The sequence below is a fragment of the Oryza glaberrima genome, chromosome 7, assembly GCF_000147395.1.
Source record: "Oryza glaberrima chromosome 7, OglaRS2, whole genome shotgun sequence".
Classification (NCBI taxonomy): Eukaryota; Viridiplantae; Streptophyta; class Magnoliopsida; order Poales; family Poaceae; genus Oryza; species Oryza glaberrima.
The window spans coordinates 21,384,312-21,409,060 of record NC_068332.1 but is presented as its reverse complement, the minus strand read 5'-3'; the positions used below and the strand labels follow the sequence as shown (position 1 = coordinate 21,409,060).

The 24,749-nt window shown below is 46.4% G+C and overlaps 4 protein-coding genes across 4 annotated transcripts; 3 read left to right on the top strand and 1 right to left on the bottom strand.

Annotated features, from left to right (window-relative positions):
• Nucleotides 1–4,835: 4,835 nt before the first annotated feature.
• LOC127778516 (U-box domain-containing protein 4) lies at nucleotides 4,836–6,415 on the bottom strand. Its single transcript, XM_052305137.1, has 2 exons — nucleotides 5,228–6,415; nucleotides 4,836–5,124 (listed from the first exon to the last, which is right to left on the bottom strand). The coding sequence occupies exons 1-2, from the start codon at nucleotides 6,230–6,232 to the stop codon at nucleotides 5,041–5,043; spliced, it is 1,089 nt and encodes a 362-aa protein (XP_052161097.1). The 5' UTR covers nucleotides 6,233–6,415; the 3' UTR covers nucleotides 4,836–5,040.
• A 2,791-nt stretch (nucleotides 6,416–9,206) lies between these two features.
• On the top strand, nucleotides 9,207–13,257 carry LOC127779541 (eukaryotic peptide chain release factor subunit 1-3-like). Its single transcript, XM_052306344.1, has 3 exons — nucleotides 9,207–9,315; nucleotides 11,427–12,868; nucleotides 12,962–13,257. Exon 2 carries the CDS (start codon nucleotides 11,455–11,457, stop codon nucleotides 12,766–12,768), a length of 1,314 nt encoding a protein of 437 aa, XP_052162304.1. The 5' UTR covers nucleotides 9,207–9,315; nucleotides 11,427–11,454; the 3' UTR covers nucleotides 12,769–12,868; nucleotides 12,962–13,257.
• Nucleotides 13,258–14,376: 1,119 nt separating this feature from the next.
• Nucleotides 14,377–15,301, top strand: LOC127780594 (uncharacterized). The gene has a single exon (XM_052307515.1). It carries the CDS (start codon nucleotides 14,638–14,640, stop codon nucleotides 15,019–15,021), a length of 384 nt encoding a protein of 127 aa, XP_052163475.1. The 5' UTR covers nucleotides 14,377–14,637; the 3' UTR covers nucleotides 15,022–15,301.
• Nucleotides 15,302–18,296: 2,995 nt separating this feature from the next.
• Nucleotides 18,297–24,320, top strand: LOC127778606 (BTB/POZ domain-containing protein At3g49900). Its single transcript, XM_052305225.1, has 4 exons — nucleotides 18,297–18,955; nucleotides 19,102–19,174; nucleotides 21,575–22,078; nucleotides 23,145–24,320. The coding sequence occupies exons 1-4, from the start codon at nucleotides 18,717–18,719 to the stop codon at nucleotides 23,988–23,990; spliced, it is 1,662 nt and encodes a 553-aa protein (XP_052161185.1). The 5' UTR covers nucleotides 18,297–18,716; the 3' UTR covers nucleotides 23,991–24,320.
• The last annotated feature ends 429 nt before the right edge of the window (nucleotides 24,321–24,749 follow it).

The following is a 24,749-nucleotide window of genomic DNA, read 5'->3' as shown; positions in this document are numbered from 1 at the left end:
CAACGTTCAACGAAATACGCGAAAAGGAATCTGTCTTTTTGGTATTGTTGGGAGCCTATACATCGTAATTCATTTGGTCAATCAACTCAAGCATACATAAGGGGAAAAAAAATCAAATCAGAGCAAAGAAATGCTCGAACGTCAAATTGTGCCCAGTCCAAAACTCCAGAGACAAGTATCGCTTCAAACAGTCAGAATTTTAAACCATAGTACTTCATAGTAGGAAAATAGGAGTACTACTAATCAACTTGACCCACTCTCATTTTATTACTGTACCGAGATGTGAAGAGTAGGAAAAATAAATAGTACTCCATCCCTTGGATACTTGAGTATTTTGGATTGGATTTACTCGCTTTTGCACGGGCAAAATGATGATCTGATGTGACTCCAAAATTATCAGTGGTCGTACGCCGAACTAACGAATGGAGTACGAAAACTGATGCTTATCGTTGCGTACATGGCCGTAACTTCATCGAGTTTTTCAAAAAGGCAACGCTTAACTGCTACTGCCTGGACCTCGATTCCGGAAAGGTGACCGCGGCTTGATTAGCTCGGGATTATTGGGGATGGGCACGCATCATTTGGTGATAGCGACGGCAATTTATTTGAATGCGATCGGGGTTAGGCAAGTCGCCAACTAGCTCCCGATCGAACCGAGCACACGCCACATGCATGTATACACCGCAAATATCACGGGAGAAATCCGGCAAATGCTCGTCGAATCGAAGGTCCGGATCGGAGGACACCGCCTGGGTTACGCCTTACGGCGAACGTCTCCCACGCCGGCGTGCCGGGCGCGCGCGCGCGAAGTGTTTTTGTGTATCCAGTGGTTGGTGGTGGTGCGCTGGCTGGGCTGCTTGCGGCGGCCATGTCTCGCTTTCGCCACCGGCCGCATCGTCCGCACGGGGGGGTGGTGCCTGCCCGATCCATCCGCCGGTGCATGCATCGTGTGAGGGTCGCGGTCCAGCGTGGGCCGCGCTCGGCTGCCACGCGTCGGGGATTCGCGGCTGGTCTCAACCACTACTACAAAGGTCGGACGTACGTACAGCTCGACGCACCATGCACACACACGCTCCTGTCACGGTCACCCCACACCAAACCCTACCCTGTTCCGGCGTCCCGCCCATGCCATGGTGCCACACCTCTGTCACGCGCAGATCTTCGTGAAGATATACGCTAATACGTACGTATAAGATCGGAGGAAAAGAAATACGCGCAGCGCATGGAAGAAAATCGATGGCAAGTCAATGCAGATAAAAACAAAGGTAGTAGTAGTAGTAGATTGTCAACTCTGTACGAACAGTACCACTAGTACAAAATCTCGATCGATCGATCGCAGTCAACCACCTTTGGTTTAATTTCCACCACACCACTCCACATGGTACAATATACTCCACCGATAACAAAAATGACATGTTGGGAATAAAATTTACTCCGACGATACGCACACATGCGGAATGCGGTACCGTACGTACCGATCCCTGCAAAACTAACAACAACCAGGCAGGAACAACAGGCATATGCTAATCATATATACTCGCTCCGTCCCAAAAAAAAAAAAAAGACAGACGATGGATTCTCGTGCCAACGTTTGACTATCCGTCTTATATAAATTTTTTTTATAATTAATATTTTCATTGTTGTTAGATAATAAAATATGATTAATACTTTATACGTGACTTATCTTTTTATTTTTTTTATAATTTTTTAAAAAGACGGTCAAACGTTGGACATGAAAAACAGGGTTTGTTTTTTAGACGGAGGGAGTACTTGTGCTGCTACCTCTACACTCAATCATCAAAGAAAGACGTCAGGCAAGGAAACGTTTTCTTTTTAGCCAGAGAGATCAATCAAACCGCCGCACAGTACGCTCATGTGCCGTCACATGATCCCCGTTTTATTTTGCATGTGTGGTCGTGTGTGGCAGCAGCGGAGGCAGCGGCATCTCGCACCACCACGGCCCCACCCCCATCAGCAATCATCATGCTAGCCGCCCGTCTCCATGCCACCCCCGCTTTGCACCCCATCAACCGCAACACGTTCGTTCGTTCCGTTCGTTCGGCTGTGGCTCCGCTCCCAGCGGCGGAAAGGCAACGCAAACGCAGCCGCGCGCACGCACGAAGTGGGGGCGCGGCTGCGCGCGCGGAGGAGGTAGGCGGGGGCGGCATCCACCCGCGGCGCCACCACACGACCATATGTGTCCCCCCGCCATCCGTCCGATGGCCCACCCCCGCGCCGGCCGCGCACGACGCGTGGCGCGCGAGGGGGTGGTCGTCTCACGAGTTCACGATCCGATTGGGGCGAGGGGGAGAGCTCACGTGTCGGTTCGCGCGCGGCAGCCGGCCGAGCCGGCAGCGCATGTGTGGGTGCGCAGCGCAGCGCAGCGGAGGCGGGGGCAACCACAACGCACCGTCGCTACCGGGGTGGCGATGATTGGCAGGGGGCTAGATTAATTAACGCAATTATGCCAAGCATTAGGCATCCGAGATGTGCGTATAGTGGTGAATACGTTTTGTTTTCGTTTTTTTTCTCCTGCAGGAATGTTTGCGTGCGTGTAGATGTGGGTTTTGTGTGCTTTTTTCCGTGGGTGACTTTTTAGGTCATCGGTTGCTACGAATGGGGTGCCGTGGTATTGTTCATGGTTGAAGTTGACAACCAGCTCTGCTTCTTCTCCCCTTCTGTTTTGAAGGATTCTGCTGCACTGCTTTGAACAGGGCAAAAGTCAATCGCCCCGCCGTCCGAGACAAATATTTGTTTTTTTGGAAGGGCATTGACGATTAATTTGGTCGATGCACGAGCAATACACCGTATGGTAGGTAGTAACAGTTGACACTCTTCTTTTTCTCTTAGCTGCACTGCACTTGACAAAGTAACAAAAAATGCCAAGGACAGTCACTGTCACATCAGGGTTACGAACACTCCACCGAGAACTTGTCCACGCGTTGCGTTGTGCACAAACAAGGTCGTGTGGTTCGAGCAGGAAACCGCATGTTTTTCAGATAGAAAAGAGAAAAATCTCATGCTAGTATTGGAAGCACCTTTGCCGCTCGCCGGGTGTATGTGTCTCCACGTCATCCAAAAAAGGCAGTCGTGTCCACACAAGCATGTACTTCCAGTACTCGTACAATACATCATCCGTAGCATAGACATGCAACGACAAGCGACAAACGACAAGTGAACGAAACGATGTGCTCAATCTCGTCATACAACTCCTATCCCTACCCATATCAGGAGACGTAGCCATTGTTTAGTTCCAAAATTTTTCTTCAAACTTCTAACTTTTTTATCACATCAAAATTTTTCTACATACAAAAACTTTTAACTTTTTCCGTTACATCGTTCCAATTCCAAATAAACTTTCAATTTTAACGTGAATTAAACACACCCGTAAAAAAGACACGTAGAAATACCGTCCTAGCAACAGTAGCCACGTTGGCGTAGGCAACGGTATATGCTTTTCTTCCATGGCTCGGGAAACGAGAGCTCCAGAAACTGAAAACTACCAGCAGAGGCTAGATTCAGCCAGAGAACAGGGTCGTTTTCAGCTTCAGGCGAACGAATGATCGACCTACCGGGCACGGGCAAGATCGATCTCTCGCCTTTACCGCTCCCGGGCCCCCACGCCACTCTCCACCAATCCGTCCTCCTGCGTCTTCTAGACCACAATCCACAAGCAGCAGAAGAAGAAAGACGCAGAAGAAGTGAGTAGCAGTAGATGACAAGGATGGTCACTGGAAAAATATTTTGTGCTTTCCCTGTTGGTTTGAACACGTAGTAAAAGGTTTGCTGGTTTACCAAGTCATGCACGCACACGCACTCACGGCCAACGAACTCGCCGTTCCTACCACGGACCTAGCCTTGATCTCACGGTGGTTTCACTGTAACCATTCGTAAAAACGTGCAGAAACGGTAGGAACTGAATGGAGCAGCATGGTCATTCATTCCAGCTGAAATTCCGACTGGCTGTTGCTTTCAGAGATAGGAGGTTTTTCTGTTGTATTTCACATAGACCTGCAGGAGATTCCTGACGTAGCGCACACACAGTGACATAGGGCCGTTTAGTTACCCAAAATTTTTTCCCAAAAACATCACATTGAATCTTTGGACACATGCATGAAACATTAAATATAGATAAAAAGAAAAACTAATTGCACAGTTACGGGGGAAATCGCGAGACGAATCTTTTAAGCCTAATTAGTCCGTGATTAGCCATAAGAGCAGGTACAATAGCAGACTATTAGCCAGCTATAAACATATTTTAATGAGATAAAAGATTAGAGAGAAAAGCAGCAGGCTATAGAGCTGTAGCCAGTTGCAGCACGGACTCCAAGATACAATGTGTGTATGATAGATGGGACCATATATTAATAGTATAGTAAGCAACTATTATATAAATTGGCTATTAGATCGGCTATAAGTGAATTGGAGCTTGTAGTGGGCTATACTATTAAACTTGCTCTAAGTGCTACAGTAACTCACATGTGCTAATGACGGCTTAATTAGTCTCAAAAGATTCGTCTCGCGGTTTCCAGGCGAATTCTGAAATTAGTTTTTTCATTCGTGTCCAAAAACCCCTTCCGACGTCCGGTCAAACGTTCGATGTGACACCTAAAAATTTCCTTTTTCCCAACTAAAACACACACATAGCACAAATTCTCACTGTTTGATACCACACGCTCACACATGAAATTTTTGTAGCTTTTTTTCTTTTCTTTTTTTTTTTTTTGCACAACCTTCTCCTCGTTTGATGAGGAGGAAACAACCAAGCAAGGTAGGGGATAAAAGTGAAGTGAAAAAAAAAACAAGTGGTGGGGAAGAATGAAATTACAAGAGACTTTTCTTCGCTCCACCATCGCCTTCGTCGTCATCTCGCTTGAGGAAAATGTACACTCGCTCGCGGACGCAAACACGCTGATTGGTATATTTACACGCGCGCGCCGGCGGCCGGCGCCGGCCCCGGTCGCCGCCGGAAATAGGGGAAGCAAAGCACAACACCTGGGGCACCGCCAAGTTGGGGACTTGAATTGAACGAGGTCAGGGTCACTCCGCCGCAACGACCGCCGTTGGCCTCGCGCGCAGGCTCGCGCTCCGTGGCTGCCGTAGCATCTCGATCAGCGCCTCCGCCTGTGTAATCATAAAACCGATCAACACACGATTTCCCAATTTGTAATTTGCAAGAACGTGTAAAACGATTGTGTTTTGATGAGGAAATGTGATTGATGATTACCTTGGTTTTGAGCTTGGGGCGGGCGGAGGAGGATTGGGAGAGGGCGACGAGGGGAGGGATGGCGCCCTCGCGGGCGACCATGGTGCGGTAGGCAGCGCTGTCCTCGCAGATCTGTAGGAGGGAGAGGGTGGCGATCTCCTTCTGCCGCGGGGAGCCGACCTCCACCATCTCGACGAGGACGGGGATGCCGCCTTCCTCGACGGCGGCGGAGCGGCCCTCGGCGATGCCGACGAGGGAGTGCAAGACGTAGGCGGCCTTGTCCACCATGCCGGTCTCCGGGTCGGCCATGAGGTCGAGCAGTGGGCGCACGGCACCGGCCTCCACGGCGCGGAGGCGGTTCTCGCGCGCGCCGCTGCAGAGCGCGTAGAGGGCCGTAGCGGCGTCCTTCTTGCCGCGCGCGCCGCCGGTCTCGAGGAGGGAGACCAGCAGCGGGATGGCGCCCGCGCGGCCGATGGAGGCCGCGGCGGAGCCGTCGAGCTGGGACAGGCGGAGCAGCGCGCACGCCGCGTTCTCCCGCGCGGCCGGCGACGCGGCCGACTTGAGCGCGTGGACGAGCGGCCGTATCGCCCCGGCCTCCACGATGATCGCCTTGTTCTCGTCGCAGATCGACAGGTTGAGCAGCGCCGTGACGCCGTGCTCCTGCAGGAGCGGGTCGGCGTGCGACAGCAGCGCGACGAGCGGACGCACCGCCCCGGCCGCCGCGATGCGAATCCGGTTGTCCGGGTTGTGCTTCGCCAGCAGCCGGAGCTCCATCGCGGAGCGCCGTAGCGAGTCCAGCGACGACGACGGCGACTCCAGCTCCGCGACGAGCGACGAGATCGTCCCGTCCGACGCCTCCGCCGCGCACGACAGCAGCAGCCGGTGGATTCCCGCGGCGGCAGCCGGCGTGAACAAGAGGTCGTCGCTGCCGCACTCGCTGAACGGCTCGGAGCATGACGAATCGCCGCTGTCGCTGTAGCAGCTGGTGCTCCGCCGGCGCGGCGAGGTGGAGGCGTCCGACTCCATCCCTACCCCGTCCACCACGTATCTCACGGCACCACCCGCGCGAACCAAATGCCGGGGAGGCGTCGGCGTCGGCGTCGGCGGCGAGGAGGAGGAGGAGGCGAGGCTGTTCGCCGAGAGGGGAACGGAAATGGAATTGGGTGCTTTGCGTTTGGAACCGAGCGAGGCAAGGCAAAGGCGACGCGACGAGCGAATGAAATAAGCGAAGAGAAGGGAGGAGTGGGGCGCGGTATTAATCACCGCGAAAAATAATTAATCGAATTAATTAATGACCTTTTCCTAACCCTTTTTCCTCCCTTCCCGCGCTATCCAACCACCGCCGCTGGATCCAATCCAACGGCTGTCCGCACGCCCGCCACCTGGACGCGTCCGGGGCGACGGGGCACGCGGCACGCACCCCTCACCCGCACGATGCGAATCCGACGGTCCGCGCGTGCCGCATCTTCGTTAGCACGGAGCGACGGTGGTGGGTGGGCGCGACGAGTTCCGCGCGCGACACGTGCGACCGAGGCCCGCACGTGAGGGCGGCAGGGACGCGTGCGGGCCGGTCCACCTGGGCCCCACTTGTCAGAGACCGTGGAAGGGGAGGAGCGCGGTGGACTCGGTTCTTGGATTTCCGGCTCGAGTCGGAGGAGAAGATGGTTGGGTTGGACCAGTCTGTCAGGCTAGCGAGAGGTCTCGCGTCGTCACGACGATTTGATGGTTTTGGACAGCCTCTGCGTGAGAGTGAAGGGGTGTAATGGCATCATCCGGCGACAGTATCTGCAGATTAGATAAGCATTTGACTTGAGCTTCTGTAATTTGACCTCACTTGAGTGAGTGAGTTAGTTAATGAGACGTGCTCGGACGAGCGGCGATGGATAAAAGCATGGGCGTTTGTACTGCGGAGCCATCCAATAACAGCTGCTATTGCTTCTGAGCCCAACAAATCACACGTGATGGAGCCAGGTTGTACAGTGGTAAGATCTTGAGTGTTGATACGTTGATTTCGACGGGGTTAAGACTTAAGAATATAGAATACTACTGATGTTTTTAGATACTCATACACCAAAATCATGTGCTCCAATTTGGAATTTGCAGGAAAAGACCCTGGGAAGGAGGGTCAATGCTACAAAGCGTCAAAGCACGCGCCATTTTCTTCTTTTTCCACACAAATCGACTCGTTTTATCCTATTTCTATGTGAACCGCACGGGTCATCTTGCCATGACTTGCTTGACTTATATTTTTTTTTCCCATTGTGCGTCATTTTTTGTGGTTAAGTACTTAAGTTGCTGTGTCTAAGCTTAATGTTAAAACCTAACAGTCAAAGTCCTCCACCACAAACCAAACCTAGAACACAAAAACACGCACACATCAACGAAATTATTTACCTCCTTGTGCATCCAACATTTATTTGAGTAAATTTTGTAAAACTATAGATGCTCTATCCAATTTATCGTAAAGCTACAAATTTAATAACATGATTAATTAAAAAATTACACATTTTACGGATGTTCTATCACAAAACTATAACTTCTAGCCTTCCTGGTTACCTATGGTTCCAATAACCATTTTATACATCATCTCCTTTCCGGGTCACCTTTCATACTAGGCATAATTCGAGACTACAAGTGGATTCTACGTGTTATGTAATAGTGGATACAACTAACATGGTTTTGGGTACTTCCGAGGGCTGTTTGATTGGCGTACCCACATTACCGAAAATTTGTCATACTTATGTTAGCTAACATGTCCAACACGTGGCCAACAAAATTGAAATCACACTTCAACCATAAAAGAGAATAAGCTTGCTACACTTTTAGACAAAAAGGTTTTCACCCAACTTAAAGATCCATATAACAAAATAAAAGAACAAAACTAAGGATGCCAGCGCGAAATGAAACACAATGTCCCGGCGGGCGAAGAACCCTAGCTGTTGGCATAACCTAACAATCCATAACTAAAAAACCTCTAAAAACACTAGCAAACTACCACCACAAAAGATCTTCAACCATGTTTTTAGAAACACATTGATCTTCTCATGGGCTAGGTCGACTAAATTCCACCTTCCTCCAGTCCTCTGAACTTAAGAAGTTTTTTGGTCCTCTCATCTCGTGGACATTGGTAAGCAGTGACTCCTTTAAAGCATCCAAGGCCCCCAAAAGCTTATGAGGAGTCAAACTTCTCCACTGTATAAAAAACGACGCAACTTTGTGAGGCAAGTATAGAACATTCGACATCAGTTTACTATTAACACACCCAATCGTTTCTTGTTAGTCAAATGGACCAGAAACCTACAACAAACAAATACAACATATAAACGTTACAACATAAGATTTATTAAGTCAACTCTATGTAAGGGCACTCTGTCCTATTGGAACATTTCTCTCAAGCAACACCATATAAAACCTTGCCACACTTTTATATGCAAAATGATATATCGGACCCACGTCACGATGGAGGAATCATGCCATAAGCGTGGCACAAACTAAATAGACACCTTGCCTAATTTAAGCTATGACATGGTGAGGTAAACTTTGGTAGTGAACCAAATAAGCTCTAAATATGCGTATGTATAAGATACTTTTTTAAATCCATAAAATTTATGGTATAGGAGTATTAGCTAAAGTAAGTACTTTATATTTTTGCAAAATTTATTTATTAATTTTAATAACAATGTAACAAGAAGATGTTTGAACCGTGTGAATAATAACATGGATATTTGAAAAAGAAAGGGTAGAAGAAATTCGTTGGGGACAACAAAACTGGAAACTAGGCCCACTTGTTAATCATTGGTGCAGAAAAATTCGGCCCAATCCGGTCCGTTCGCCTCTGGGCGGTGACGATCCAACCGTCCATCCAGATCCTGGGAAAGCCGCCGGATGGGACCCATTCCGATCCCGTCGTCTCCAAAGCCCCCCCCCCCCAAGCCGCACCCCGGCTTACAGGTGGGCCCCACGGAACCGAGGGTTATATCGCGTGGTTCAATTCCGGGGCCTTATCTCTCTCTCTCCGAAACAGCCGACCACACCAGAAGTCCAGAGGCGAGGGTTTCCCACCCGCGCGAAGTCGGCGCTCCCCTCTTCCTCCTCCTCCCTCCTCCTCGGTAAGGAAACCCTAGCCCCTCCTCCTCTTCCTCCCTCCTGCGCCGCCTCGATCCGATCCCGTCTCGTGCTTCTTCTCCCCCGATCGTTCGGAGCTGCGTGGGTGCGGTGGATCGGGAGCAGGTTGGATCTGTTGAATCGTCGCGGGTTGTGTTGTTTTCATGGTTCGTGTGGTCGTCAGATTTGGTCGAGATTAGAGTCTGGATCCGGTGTACTGGTAGCGCGAGGTGGATCTGGAGTGATTGGGACCTAGTTCTGTGGCGAAATTTCTAGGGCGTGTAGTGATCCTTCGCCTCCCGGTCTCGGGATCTGTGCGGGAAGTACTCTAGATGGCTGTTCCGCGCGATTTTCCTGATTTAGGCCACTAATTTAGGTGGATGTATTTGGATCCATGCTGTGTTTGTAAGTTGTAATTGGCTGCCAGGAGATGGCTTTGTTTGTTGGCTATTTGAAGTAGCGTACTGGGATGTGTATTAACATAGGAATACATGCTATTTTCCATCGTGGATATTAATCGGGTTATTTTGATTCCTTAATGCTTGGAGTTATTGTCATATTAGACGAGCCTTCCTGCTATGGTGCCATGCGGACATGCGGTTACTCAAGTTCACGGCGCTCTTTTTAGCGTTGTTGGTTTGAAAATTACATGTTATATGTCTTCTTCATGGTTGCATTCTGCTCTTGTATGTTTTGTTGCGCTAATAGTTTCCTTTTCATTGGTGATGTATCATTTAGGTTAACTTGAAGTAGTAGTGAGCATTGAGCAAACTATGTGTTTTTTTCTGAATTTACATGATTTTAAAGATTCAAACATTCTGAAATCTGTAGATTGCTGCACGTTTGCCTTATTGATTTTGGAAGTAACTGGTAACTGAAAATGTATGTGCTGGACTGCTAGTAGAACATGAACTAGAAGGAATACCCCTTGATGAACATGGCAATCAAGAAGTTAAGAAGGTTTCTTGATCTTCTATGACTCTGGTAGCTTGTAAAGACAAAACACTGACCATGTCAATGTCAATGCAACTTCTATAAATTTATGCCATTCGATCTTAAAATGTTAGCCTGAGGTTTAGTTCTTATCTTCTATCTTAGTCTTGGTGACAGATGCATGTTTGGTCTTACAATGATTTACTTTAATTATATTGATTGCCTATAATTAATTTTTTATTACATTGTTGGCAGAAGATAAATACATCTAAGATGTGCTGTTTTAACTTTATTGACTGATTATATTCCATATTTCATTGTTTTGTGATTTTCCAAGTTGATATCTAGTTGACTAGTACTAATTGTACTTTCCGTTTGTTTCATGGGTGTACTCTCTATTTCGGTTTTGTGATTATTGAAACTAAATTCTGTTTCTTGGATATAATTTAGATTTTATGTTGGTTTTATTATTTTATCTGGGTGACATTCCGATTCTGAAAATTTTACATGGCTATGCAGGTCCTTCATTTGTCTTGGGGGTTAACTCCATGCTTTATTTTATTTCAGTATGTTTGTCCCACATAAAAAATGTTACCAAGTACCTGTAACCTGTGATAACATCGTATATGTTCATGATTGTTTCATGTTAGCTGCAAAAATCATTTGAGTATATGCAAATGAAAACCTTTTTCACATTTCGTAACCTACCTTTTCCTGAACCAAACCAAAATTTGCCACCCATTGGGCAATATTAACCTTGTCTGCTGAGTGTTGTGGTTTAATTTTAACCTTGTCTGCTGAGTGTTGTGGTTATTTGATAGTACCTTTGCTGCCGAAATTTTGTTGTGAGATATTTAGTAAGATAAACGGTGGTTGTTTTTCTTGTTCTTTCACTGTGTTACGTATAAAGTAATAGAGCATGCTGCTTTGAAGAAATCAGTCTCATTATTGATTAATTTGTACAAGAGACAGGTATCATTTCTTATTTAGCATGTCCATGTCCAATTTGGTATCATGAACAGAGATTGTGTCAACAAGAAAGTTGAATGTACTATATAACAATAATATGACTTGTCTTTGTTCTGTGTTTTTTTTTAATCTGTTTGCAAGTTTTTCTTGAGTGAACTGTCTGGTTAATGTTCCCTTCAAATCCCTTATATCCCTGTGTTTTGGCATTGTACAGGTGAGCCAGTCATCCAAGCCCTGTCAAGATGTCTGACAGCCATGAAACTGATAGGAACATTGAGATCTGGAAGATTAAGAAGCTAATCAAGGCTCTGGAGTCAGCTAGAGGAAATGGCACAAGCATGATCTCTCTTATTATGCCTCCACGTGACCAGATTGCGCGAGTGGCTAAGATGTTGGGTGATGAATATGGTACCGCCTCAAACATCAAGAGTAGAGTCAATCGTCAGTCTGTTTTGGCTGCCATTACCTCAGCTCAGCAGAGGCTGAAGCTCTATAACAAAGTTCCTCCAAATGGATTGGTTCTCTACACTGGAACCATTGTTACTGAAGATGGGAAGGAAAAGAAGGTTACCATTGATTTTGAACCCTTCAAGCCTATCAATGTATCACTGTATCTTTGTGATAACAAGTTCCACACTGAAGCTTTGAATGAGCTCTTGGAATCTGATGACAAGTTTGGGTTCATTGTTATGGATGGTAATGGTACTCTTTTTGGCACACTAAGTGGCAACACACGTGAGGTGCTTCACAAATTCACTGTTGATCTCCCAAAGAAGCATGGTAGAGGAGGACAATCTGCTTTGCGTTTTGCTCGTCTTCGGATGGAGAAACGCCATAATTATGTCCGGAAAACAGCTGAGCTTGCTACTCAGTTCTTCATTAATCCTGCTACAAGTCAGCCTAATGTTTCAGGCCTAATCCTCGCTGGTTCTGCTGATTTTAAGACAGAATTGAGTCAGTCTGACATGTTTGATCAACGACTTCAAGCCAAGATACTTAATGTGGTTGATGTTTCTTATGGTGGCGAGAATGGTTTCAACCAAGCTATTGAATTGTCAGCTGAGATTCTAGCAAATGTCAAGTTCATACAGGAGAAGAAACTAATTGGCAAGTATTTTGAAGAGATCAGTCAAGATACTGGGAAATATGTCTTTGGGGTTGATGACACTCTTAAAGCTCTTGAGATGGGTGCTGTTGAGACTCTAATAGTGTGGGAGAACCTTGAAACCAACAGATATGTGCTTAAGAACAGTGCATCTGGTGAAACTGTGATCAAACATTTTAACAAAGAGCAGGAAGCTGACCAGAGTAATTTCCGTGATCCGGCTAGTAATGCTGAGTTGGAAGTTCAGGAAAAAATGTCTCTTCTGGAATGGTTTGCTAATGAATACAAGAAGTTTGGTTGCTCGCTTGAGTTTGTCACTAATAAATCTCAAGAGGGATCTCAGTTTTGTAGAGGATTCGGTGGCATTGGTGGTATCTTGCGTTACCAGCTAGATATCCGGTCATTTGATGAGCTTTCTGACGATGAGGGATTGTATGAAGACTCTGATTAGCAATCAGCCAATCACATGACTGTGCTGGCCCAGGGAAGGACGCCGCAGCTGCAACGAGTCTGATTCGCTCTACTTACGCAGGAACACTTCGAAAGCAGCTGTATGCATATTAATTCTTTGGTCTTGCTCAAATTATTTTGGTTACTTTCTCATGCTATAATGTAAACTTGACTATTCCTCTCCTCTGTTTCAGATCCAGAAATTGATGGGCGTGGGCCAGCCTCATCCTATGCTGGAAGGGATTAAGGCGAAAGGATTACTGAGTCACATCATCATGATAGTAATGTGTCAAGAAGTTATCGAACTTAAAAGGCATGCTGTTGCCAAGGTCGTACTGGTTGTCTATTGTCTGCTTTTTGCAACTATATTCGCAAGTTCTGAATTCTAGTGTCTGCTTGAAATTGAGCACGCTGGACGCGCTCGTGACTATATGGTGTACTTGCAATCTGCTACTTTTGCAGTTTTTGCAATGAAGTTACTGTTATGCTAGTTTGCTCCTCTTATTGCTGGGCTCCCCCATGGCTTTATTTTGACGTCAGTTGGTTGGATCTTGCCTGCTTTGTCTATACTACGTTTCTCCCGTGCCCCGTGGTTCCATAGCTGTTTGGTCAAGCCGGATGCCGATATTTCTCGCATTTTCTGGCAATGACTCCTTAAGTTACACCCAATTGCCGTGGGGATTTGCTTGATGGCAATGCAGAAGCAGTGATAAAAATCACTTTCAACTCAACAAAATCAGAGTTGGTTGGTGCCCTCTCTGTATAGCTGCTGGGGAGAATGAATCAAGGCGTGTCAAAAGTAACAAAGGCTGTTGAGCCTTGCACGTCAGATCGGTCAAAAAAACCGCCGTTCTCGTTGAATTTTCCACGTCATGGTCGCAAACCACGTGATTTGCAGTGCTCGTCGCGACTTCCGAATTCCGATGGGGTTTTAGAAATTCTCGCTGGGCGACTCGAGGTCGCAGACTTCGCTGTTGCTGCGCCGGCGGGGCGCGGATTGTTGCGCTGTGCATGCAAGTGGGTGGTGGTTTTGCATTGCCCTGCAGATTTTGACAGGCGAAGAAGCAGCCAAGCAGATGGAATTAATACACGCGACTCATGACGAACGGCATATGCTTCGGATTGTTAAGCGTGATGTGTCATGCTGATAAGGGGGTGGCCCAGTCTTTCTGAACTAATGGTGGGTTAATTGCACCTTCTAATCGTAATAGCGAGCCCATCAAACATGGACACTAAAATCTTTTTTTTCTGGCATTATCGAGCACGTGACCAACATGTTCTTTTGTTTATGCCAAAAGGCACAAACCGACCTCTCTCTTTTCTGAAACCTCTTGAAGGATTTTAAAGGAATACTCTGTTCTTTTCTGAGTACCACATAGGTCAAAAAGAGTAACTAAAATGAATTTGTGTTTGTTGTTATGAAGCAACAACATTTTCGTGTGAAAAACATCAAAAGCTAACTCCTTGTGAATAGAAAAACATTTTCATGTGAAAAAACATTTGCAAAATCGCACGCCTTCCAGAATGACAAGTAATAAAAGAACAGAACCCATAACCCAACCTACGGCAGCAAACGCACTGCTGTGCTCCGGTTTCGTGTGTACGCGCCCCCTGAAAAACAAGATCCCTCTCATCCCTTCCCCTATTCCAGAGTCCCACGCATCTATACAGAAAAGAAAATGTGAAGCAGAACGGAATCCAGAATTCCGGATGAGAAGATGAGCCCGACGACGACGACGAACACGAAGGAAATCTTCGTACTCCACCCCAATCAACGACCGCCCACCGGAAGCCACCTTCTCCAGGCGCGACCCCGTTTCGCCCGCGCCGCCACGACCTCGTGGCCTCTACAAATACACAAGCCACAGCCATGAACGTAACACCAACCAACCCAAGTAACCAACCACAGCAACACAAGCAGCCGCGACCGCGAGACGAAGGGGGAGAGAAGATTACTAAAGAGGAGAGGGGTTTTGTGGCAAAAATGGAGGGGCTGATCCCGTTCGTGATCGACGCGATCAGGAGGAGCAACGATCAGCGCGGCGGCTACCGCGGCGTGTCGTCGCAGGACGGGAGCTCCCACGGCGGCGGCGGCGGCAGCAGGAGGCACCTGATCGACTACTGGGAGCTCGCCGGATCGGCGGCGGAGGACGCACGGCCGGGCTCCGTCCAGGCGACCGGTGCTGCCGAGGACGAGCGAAGCCGGCCGCCGGCCGCCGTGGTTGCCGCCGGGTCAGCTTATCGCCGGAAATGAGCAACACGGGAGGAGGACCATTAAGTTTGAAGGATGGTTTTGCAAATTTGCACCGTTATTGATTTATTAGGTTTTGTTACTTTGGTTTAATTTGCTTGATTTGTTGTTAGCCATGTAAGAAACAAAGTTCCGATTCTACCTACGAGCGTAAGATGATGGTGATCACCGCTCATATTTTCACTAGTTCTGCCAATCATTCGCCTACATTTATCTTTTGACTTGTATTCGAAAATGTACATGACCATACATATAAAATGGAGAAAAAAACCAATAACGAATTGTCAACTCAATGATCATCCTCGTGATTTGTATATCTATGAGTAGCTTACGTAAGGGCCTGTTCACTTTGGTGCCATTTTCAATCATACTAAATTTTGGTAAAGTTACCAAAAAGTGGCTACATTTAGTTTCTTGCCAAATTTTGGTAACTATATAAGAAATCCTGCCAAAATTTTAGTAAGTTATCAAAATTTAGTAAGGTTTTTTTAGCATTAAAGTGAACAGGCCCTAAGTCTGCCACGGCTAGTTCCTAGTTCTGAACTTCTGCTAGCGTCAGGTTGAACAGAACAAAAAGAAAAAAAAACACGCCGAGAAACCGCATCCGATTCGGGAAGAATTCAACAGCTCCGTAACTTGCGTTTCGTCGCATGACATGAGAGAGCCATCAGCCATGCCCACCACGTTCTTCTTTGCTTTGGTCAAGTTTCAGAATTTTACTGCTCCGTATTTCTTTTGAGATGGAAGGTTTCAAAAAGTTGTATCTGAACATGGATGGCACGGTTGCAAGTTGCAACTTCTGTCCTTAAGTGAAGGCTTCCAGCTGCAAAGTATCCTTCTCTAACTGTCTAACAGAATACACTGTTCCTCCTACTGTTCATCTTAATGCGCCTGACTTTTGTTGCTCCCTGATCCTTAATTAACCAACACATAGAAAAAAAAGCAAGGAGTGCAAGCTTTCGTGGTATCTCACGTGTAATTAAATTTGTGTACTGATTTTTCCCTATAATTAAGTGGACGGAGAACTAATACTAGGTTAGGTGCATCCAACAAAAAAGGAGATCGAGAACAACACAAACACGTACAGAACAAGAATTACGAACTCCAAAATTATCAAACATATACTCTCACTGGTCATAAATATACACAGTTAACTTTGATCACGAGATTTTACCATGTATGTTATTCAAAGTTTTAATGCAAATGTATACAAACATAAGTCACATGAGCATGTAGCTCAGTGGTTACAAGAGTCTCAGTAGCACCTTAAATTCTGGGTTCGACTTTCCGTGGGGGCGGATTTTTTTAGGATTTAACGGCTTGTGCTTTCAGCGGTAGGCGAAGGCGAAGCGCCTGCGGTGACTTCGTCAATCTCCAAGATGGATTTGCCGGCCCAGTCTTCGAAGATCCTCATAGGAGTAGGATTTGCGTGCGTGTGTGCGTTCATAGAGGTGAGCTGCGTGCGATCTCCAAGATGGATTTGCCGGCCCAGTCTTCGAAGATCCTCATAGGAGTAGGTGCGTGCGTGCGTGCGTTATGAGTGTCTGCGTGGTACTGTGTAATTAAGAAAAAAAACATAAGTCACGTTTAAATTATATTTAACAATAAAACAAATTTTTGAATAAGTTCAAAGGATAAATTCCATCACGTGACTGGAGGGAGTATTGCTGAAGCATGTACTACGTGGTAGTCGTGTACAACGCATATCGTTTCGGCATCAGCGTGTGGCCTAACACCGCACGAATCTCGACGCACCTCCAGCGCTCTTGCGTGCTAAGCACCCTTGGTACAGCGTGTCAGCAAAAACAACAGTTACATCTTTTAATTCAGCGAGATCTGCTATGCTGACCAACCATCAACCATGTGATTGTTCTACGTACAGAAGGAGAGGCCCATCCGCCCATGAAGACAAATTAAACCGACGACAGCCTTTCATCTGTCCATAGTCCATACGACAAATGCAATGGACGAACAAACCGCATATGTCAACAATTCATCTACTCCATCCGTCCCAGAAAGACTCAATTTCTAGGTTTCCGTGTCCAACATTTGACTGTCCGTCTTATTTAAAAAAATTATGAAAAAATTTAAAAATATAAGTCACACATAAAGTATTAATCATGTTTTATCATCTAACAACAATAAAAATACTAATCATAAAAAAATTTTATATAAGACGGACAGTCAAACGTTGTACACAAAAACCTAGGAATTGAGTCTTTTTGGACAGAGGGAGTATGTCATTATAGTACTGACATAGAAAATGTTGTAGTTACTCAAACTGTACATGACAAGTATAACGAATCCGTGCTAAGTGCTAACTTACTCACGTCTGCAATCTAATCGATATTTTTACCATAGATTTATGCTCGACAAATGTGCATGAATGAATCTTCTAGGTCGATCCCTCTCCAAACTAGGGCATTCTTTTTTTATCAACCTTGGATTATGTTTTGAGATGAGCTATAGCACGTGTCAAGATAGATCTAACAATTGCTAAACAGACTTAGGTCTAATTCTTCTCTTCAACTCCAAACTTTAATTTTCACGTTTTTCGTTAGCACACTTTTTAAATTGTTAAACGATGTGTTTTTTTAAAAAAATGTATAGAAGTTATTTACAAAATTCAAACAAATCTTTTTAAAATTTATAATTATTAATACTTAATTAATCATGTGATAATAAGGTTTCTTGTTTTGAGTGCACTAAAAATCTATCTTTAAAAGTGCAGATCGAATGCAGCCTTAAAAATAACCTCTAAATCTAATAGACCATGTTCATATATATTGGTGTTTTAGTTTATTTTTCCCCATTCCGAAGGAAATATATAAACAAAACTTTAAAAGGAAAATATATTTTTAAATTTGAGCCAGCAAACTGCTTGTGTTATATATAGTTAGGAAAAGTAGCAATTTTGTGCATAAGCTGGTTGGATAGGTATTACCCACAAAACCAACCTGCTCAGAAGCTGAAAATAAAAACAAAGAAAAGAAAAGATCAGCTCAAGACGCTTACAATAATTTCGCTAAATCTTTAGCCCTACACATGATCCATTTATATGTTTTAGAAAAAAAAAAACTCTCCATATGTTGATTACTTCCTGAATTTTGCTCACTATAGTAGGAATTGCCATCTCTTAATTCTTTTAAGATTCTAGGTTTTTTTTTCGCACCGTACTTCCTCAGCAATGATGCGTAACATATGTTAAACCATTAAACTGCCATAAAGCCCTACAAAACCTCGGTTACAAGATGGGCTCGCCTAATCTGAACCATCCATTGCCCGATCCAACTGTCCAGATCTCGCGCAAACCTCGCAACCACACCACCTATCAGGGTACCAACCAAACAGCCACACCAGTACACCACTGGCTGCAGCTATCTCTGATCCTCCTCTCCGTCCACCCCTCACAAGACACTGTGTTCAAAAACAAAAGAACCTCATATAAGCACCAGCTGCAGCACTGCAGTTGCAGTGCAGCCTGAAGGACACCACCACTGGGAGTGAGAGAGAAGAGGAAGAAGAAGATGGATGAGGGTGCCACAGCATTTATCATCCACATGCACGCATTCATTGCCGCCCCGATTTAACACCACCCCCTCCCCGTAATTGTAATGGCGTCGCCCGGTACTAGAAGCGCAGCGGTGACGCGGTAGATAGGACAAGAAGGTGAAGGCGAGAGAGATTTCGAAGGCGTCATGGAGATGGAGATGAGCAGAAGCTGGCAAGAGCTTGGCGTCGTGGACACCATCTACGAGGACGACCACGAGGAGGAAGAGGAAGAGGAGGAGGAGGAGGAAGAGGAAGAAGAAGAGGAGTGCTTCGATTCGCCCACCATGTCGTCTTCTCCGGCGGCCACGTCGCGGTCGTGCTCGCCGCCTCCGGCGGCGGAGGAGTTCGCCATGCCGGCGGCGCTCAGGAACGCGGTGCGCGAGTGGTACGTAAACGTTTGCTGCAGTTTCAGTTGTTGATCTTTTCGGTTGATTGGTTCTTGTGGTGGTGGTGGTGAATTTCGCAATCTGACTGGGAGATCGGTGTTGAATTTTGTTTTTCCTCTCTGTTCTGATGATGCATCGGCGAAAGGTCGCGGGCGAATGGGCCGTGCAAGCCGGATGTGATCATCCGTGTCCAAGAACATTGCTTCGCTCTGCACAGGGTAAGAAAGACCCTTCCTTTCTTGAACACTTGCTTTCTTTCTGCACAGGGTAAAAATTCAGTCCTTTCTGATTTCGAACGCCGTCCTTTATCGAATTTTTACCACACATAGTATCTTATTATTACCGATTTTTTTTTGAAGGATATTATTACCGATTAGAATGTGACTGAATTTTCTAACCTGCTGCGTTAGTGATGTCCTGCAGTCCTGGCAGTTTTTAAAAATTGAATAGTGTAATAGATCATGCTGCAGCTGCATGTCTTCTGTTAGAAACAAATTATTCATGGCAAATTAATACGGGTCCGGCTGGATAAAAACGGACGGATGGCAATGCATGATCAGTCCACATCCATCTGGTCATACGTTTCTTGTGATGGTAAGAAAGGGAAGGGAGTAACTCACATTAGTTACTGTGCATTTTTCCTTGCACCAAAAAGACAGTGCTCATAGACTCACTGTGGCTGGGCTACTGCCTTCTTTAGGTATACAACATTTCAGGTTACATCCTTATGGTTTAGCCGCACTGCACAAGAATTCGTTGGGCAGATGCCCATTTTCTGCCTAAAAAAGAAATTATGTGCCTGCAAATTTCATCAATGTAGTGGCACTGGCAAATGTGGCTTTCAATCCTTCATCAACTGGAACTTGCATAATAGATGGATTATAATGGCATTCATCAATTAAATTTTTCTGCATTAAGAGATCCTGCAAAAGGTTTGCAGGTAGATGAGCAGTTTGGTTGTGCTTAAATTTGGGCCAAGAAGGTAGAGTAGTGAGCCCGCAATGCCACAGGCTTCTCTGCCCCCCACGAGGAACAGCTCCCAATGGCATTGCAAGAGGCAAAATTATTGATGACAATTCTGTAGCACATTTACTTCCCTGCCTTGGTCTGAGCACTGGGATGCAGGAGGGATTTGTAAACATTCAGTAACCGTCAGCGAAGTTACTGCCTCGACAAGTTACTGCCTTCCATCCTCGTTGCACTTTTGTACTGCTCCTGTATTCCTGCATTGGTTTACCTTGCAGGCTGCAGTGATGATTTGAACTTTGAACTGAATTGAATACAGTAGTAGTAGAAGGCTAGGAGAAGAAGAGATCTTGTGTGGAATAGGGGTATTCATTATCATTAGGATTTGGTCCCTTCAATATAACATGTGCTAGGTAGTACGCAGTTTGGCTATTAAATTTGACGCAGTTCTACAGGTAATATTGCTGGAATTCGAATATGAATTATGGTGGATTGGGACCATGGCATTTCGTCGACGTACACATACATAAGCATTGCATTCATGCTAACCAAACAAAAGGAAGGTGTGAATAAATGTGGGTTAGATGGACAGATCTCTTCAAAATTTACTATCAGTGTCCTTTAGGAAGCTCTGAACGTTAGTGTCATGTCTGCATCAGTTCTTAACTGTGCTCAACTTGGCCGACATGGTTTTCTAGGATACTCCTAAGCAACCTTTAGTTGCAAGTTATTGCAGAATTAACTGCTGCTCATTAGGAGTTCTAGTACTATTGTGCAGTTAGCAGACTGAAATGTTTCTTGTGCTGTACTGTGCATTCCAGTTTAGTGAAGAGTTAATGGAGTTTGTACAGTGTACAGCAACCGTGTGTTTAAAGGCTGAAAAGTTAGAACTTCTGAGGCTGGTGCCACCTGCGAGATGCATATACACAAGAAAGTTATAACTTCTGAAAAGTTGGAATTTAATGGCGTCTTTTTTGTTCTTTTCCTCTCACGGATAGCGTAGCAGAGCTGCAGGATGCAGTTCTACTAGGGTCATTTGTTACTGGTAGAGTGCCGGAATTGCCAACCCTGCTGTCATTTGTAGTATTTGCAAATAATCAAGATCCAATCCGCTCAAATACTTTGGCCTTGCTATCTTTGTGGGCTCATGGAACCATGGAACCATTCGCCAGATCGACATTTCCAGCTCCATCCTGTTTGGCAATGGTTTTTCTCTCATAATAAGTTCCAAGATTTCGTAGTACGACACGTACACCTGTTGGATTGTTCTTCTGTCTCTGCCAAATCGTTGATGTCACAAGCTAAGAGACGATGAAGTATAGATAAATAACATTATGTTTCATGATGCGTGAAATTTAAAAATAGATCATTTAACTTACTATTCAGGTTGTTTAGATTGATACTATTTTCAACTATACTATATTTTTGGCAAAGTTAAAAAAAATCTACGTTTAGTTGTTGCCAAATTTAATAAATACATAAGAAATCTTGCCAAAATTTTGACAATATTATCAACTTGCCTAGTTTATTTTAGTTACAATAACATGCCCTAACTGACTGACATGTGAACCCGTAACTCGTGGATCCACATGTTTTTTCACAAGAGCATTTTTCCATTTTTTTAGCAAGGTTTTAATTTGGTTTATTGGTAGGATCCGATCACGTCGCAGAGCAGCTACCTGAAGCGGCGGCTGTCGGAGTGCAGCGACGTCGCCGTGGACCTGCCGGCGGGGCTCACCGTCGACGCGTTCGTGGACGCGGTGGCGTCGTGCTACGGCGCCGAGGCGGCGCTGTCGCCGGGGAGCCTCGCGGCGGCGTGGGCGGCGGCGGACTGGCTGGAGCTGCGCGGCGAGGACGGGCTGGCCCGGCGCGCCGAGGACTACTTCTTCCAGGAGGTGGCCACGGACCACGGCCGCGCCGCCGCGGTGCTGCGCGCGTGCACGGCGTTCCTCGGCGGCGAGGCGGCCGGCGCCGGCGCCGCGCTGCTCGTCCGGTGCCTCGAGACGCTCGCGTCGTCCGGCGGCGCCGACGGCAGGTGGCTCGACGACGTGGCCGCGCTCCCCGTGGAGGAGTTCGAGGTCGCCGTCGAGGCCATGCGCGCGCGCTTCGCCCACGACCACGACCTCATGTACACCATCGTTGATCACTACCTGCAGGTAAGTAAAAAAAAAAAGTTTACAACATCAAATTCCGCAAAATTTGTTAAAATTTATGCCAAGTTGATATAGTAGCATGGTTGAGTCAAATTAAATACTCGGGGGAATGAAAATTCGCTAGACCTTGAACTGTTCATCACGTGATCCAATGATTCATCAAGCTGTAAGCATTTTGCTACTGAAGTAGTGTGTCGGTTGGTTTCGGAAGCAGTGCACTGTGGCGAATTTGTTGCTGAATGCAAAGCAATCCTCGTAGAGCTCAACTGTAGGATCAAGATTCCTTGCTCCCAATGCAAGTCATACTTGGATACTGGATAGGTGCAGCACTATTTGGAGTAGTAACTAATTGCAAGTCAACCTGGATAGGCTAATTAGCTGCAGAACCTTTGTGCTGAAGCAAACTATACACGGAGTCATGGAGATGCATCAGATTCTATGCTCTGAAAACTAATCATCTAGTCACTAATCATTAATCATCTGATTATTAGTATACTTTTGCTTTGGTGCTAAGTTGAGTTCAAAGGAAGTTGTCATTGGAGGTACAGGTTAGCACAATCCTTATCCTACTGGGCTACAGGTCAAAGGAAGTTGAGCTTTTGAGGATTGTGTTGCACCCTGCATTCTACAAGTCACAACTCAAGTTATAATATTTTCTAGCCATGAGTCTCAGATGAATTTTGTAGGATCTTGAAACAAACAATTTAAATCTGGTAAGAGTTCACAAATTTAATGGTCATGTACCTTAAAGACAGAATCCGAAGATATAAACAATTTCCATTATCTTAAAATAAGTTCTATAAGAAGTTCAGAGGAATTCATCAGCATTTTGACAGACCATAATTCAATGCATCTATTGTGTAAAAATGTATTTAGAATGTGTTTAGTTCACACTAAATTTGGAAGTTTGGTTGAAATTGGAACGATGTGACGGAAAAGTTAGAAGTTTGTGTGTGTAAGAAAGTTTTGATGTGATAGAAAAGTTGGAAGTTTGAAGAAATAGTTTGGAACTAAACACGGCATTAATGATTTTTGTGTTGGATCTGCACTGAATTTGGGATGGATGCAGAATCACAGGGGGAAGCTGACGGAGGAGGAGAAGAGCAGGGTGTGCTACAACGTGAACTGCACCAAGCTGTCGCACCACCTGTTCATGCACCTCGTCCAGAACCCGCGCCTCCCGCTCCGCTTCGTCGTGCAGGCCATGCTCGTCGAGCAGCTCCACTCCCACCACTCCATGCTGCTCAGCGGCGGTCACCACCACCACGCCGGCGCCGCCGGCGCACCGAGCTCCGCCGCGCCGCCTGCTTCGCTCCTCAAGAGCTCCCTCTCCGGCGCATTCGGTGCTTGTGGCGGCTTCGCCGCCACCGCCGCCGCCGCGGGCGACGCCGCCAGCAGCATGACGCTCGGCGACATCCTCCAGCGCGACGCCGTGCTGCGCCAGTCGGCGCACATCAGGGCGTCCATGCAGGCCACCACCCAGCGGATCGACAGCCTCGAGCGCGAGCTCGCCGGGCTCCGCACGCGCCTGCGCCGCTCCGAGCAGGCGGCGGCCGCCGCGGCCACGGCTTCGGCCGCCATAGACCGCGCGTCCGCCAAGTCTGCCAGCTTCCGGATCCCGCGAAGCCGGCTCTGGGACGGCGAGGACCTCGCCGCGCCGGCCGCCGCCGTCATCACCAAGGACACCACGAACACCAGGGGCCTCAAGTCTCGGCTGGTGCTCGGGTTCAAGAACCTGTTCGGCCGGAGACCAGTCACCGCCGCCGCCGCCGCGCCGCCCACGTCCGGCGAACGCGCCGCTGCGCGCGTGAGCGTGAACGACAAAGCCATGTCCACCGATGCGCCGGAGCTCGACGCCGACGCCGACGCCGACGAGGTGACGCGGCCTCACCGGAGGAATCTGTCCATCGTGTGATCCGAGCAATTGCGTGCGTGTGCATGGCGACTGCAATGCACGCATGCATGATCCGTGTGGTATATACATCTATCAGGAGAAGTGATCTGATCATGTTGCCACTATCTTTGCACGGCCATATGATATATTTTCAATGCTAATTTGTTCGTTTTCTTGCTTTTTTTAATGGCAAAAATTTGTTTTGGTCCGTTTGTACAACTCAAGAGCCAGCCTTGATCAACGAATGCTTATTAGAGAGGTTACTGCATGCAGAGTTGCAGGCTCAACAGTTTTTTGTTTGGTTTAATGCTAACATGAATGAACCGGACACTTCTGAGTTCTGAATCAGATTCAGACACACCCTGTTCCTCAAAAAAAAGAAAAACTTTGTTGTACTTATTCTGAAAGTGCTGATCATGAGTAATCTTTACAATATCATTAGAATAGTGAAATTCGAGCCCCGTTGGGAGAGGTCGATTTTTCGCTAATTTCAAATAAATTTAACAAATTTCAAACAAACCATTCGAAATGCACCTCGAGCAGTTGAGATCTTGTTTTGACGTTTAAAACGCCCAGGGGTCTTCCAGCTAGCTCTACAAGGTGGTGAGCTAGGCGACCTGGGTTCGAAGCATCAGCCTTTTTAATTATTTGATATTAGGTTCTTTCCTAATATTTACATTTTTAGATCTTGTTTTGACCTGCTTGAGACGCTCGAAATTTGTTAAGTTCAACTGTTCAAGCGAGATTCCGCGAAATTGTGAACGCCTCATAGCCATCCAT

Bases quoted from the DNA above. Each gene is read 5' to 3' on its own strand.
- LOC127779541 (XM_052306344.1), top strand. From the start codon at position 11,455: ATGTCTGACAGCCATGAAACTGATAGGAACATTGAGATCTGGAAGATT.
- LOC127780594 (XM_052307515.1), top strand. From the start codon at position 14,638: ATGAACGTAACACCAACCAACCCAAGTAACCAACCACAGCAACACAAG.
- LOC127778516 (XM_052305137.1), bottom strand. From the start codon at position 6,232: ATGGAGTCGGACGCCTCCACCTCGCCGCGCCGGCGGAGCACCAGCTGC. The intron at 5,125-5,227 runs GTAATCATCAAT...ATGATTACACAG, and splicing joins GCCCCAAGCTCAAAACCAAG to GCGGAGGCGCTGATCGAGAT.
- LOC127778606 (XM_052305225.1), top strand. From the start codon at position 18,717: ATGGAGATGGAGATGAGCAGAAGCTGGCAAGAGCTTGGCGTCGTGGAC. The intron at 18,956-19,101 runs GTACGTAAACGT...CATCGGCGAAAG, and splicing joins AGGAACGCGGTGCGCGAGTG to GTCGCGGGCGAATGGGCCGT. The intron at 22,079-23,144 runs GTAAGTAAAAAA...GGATGGATGCAG, and splicing joins TCGTTGATCACTACCTGCAG to AATCACAGGGGGAAGCTGAC.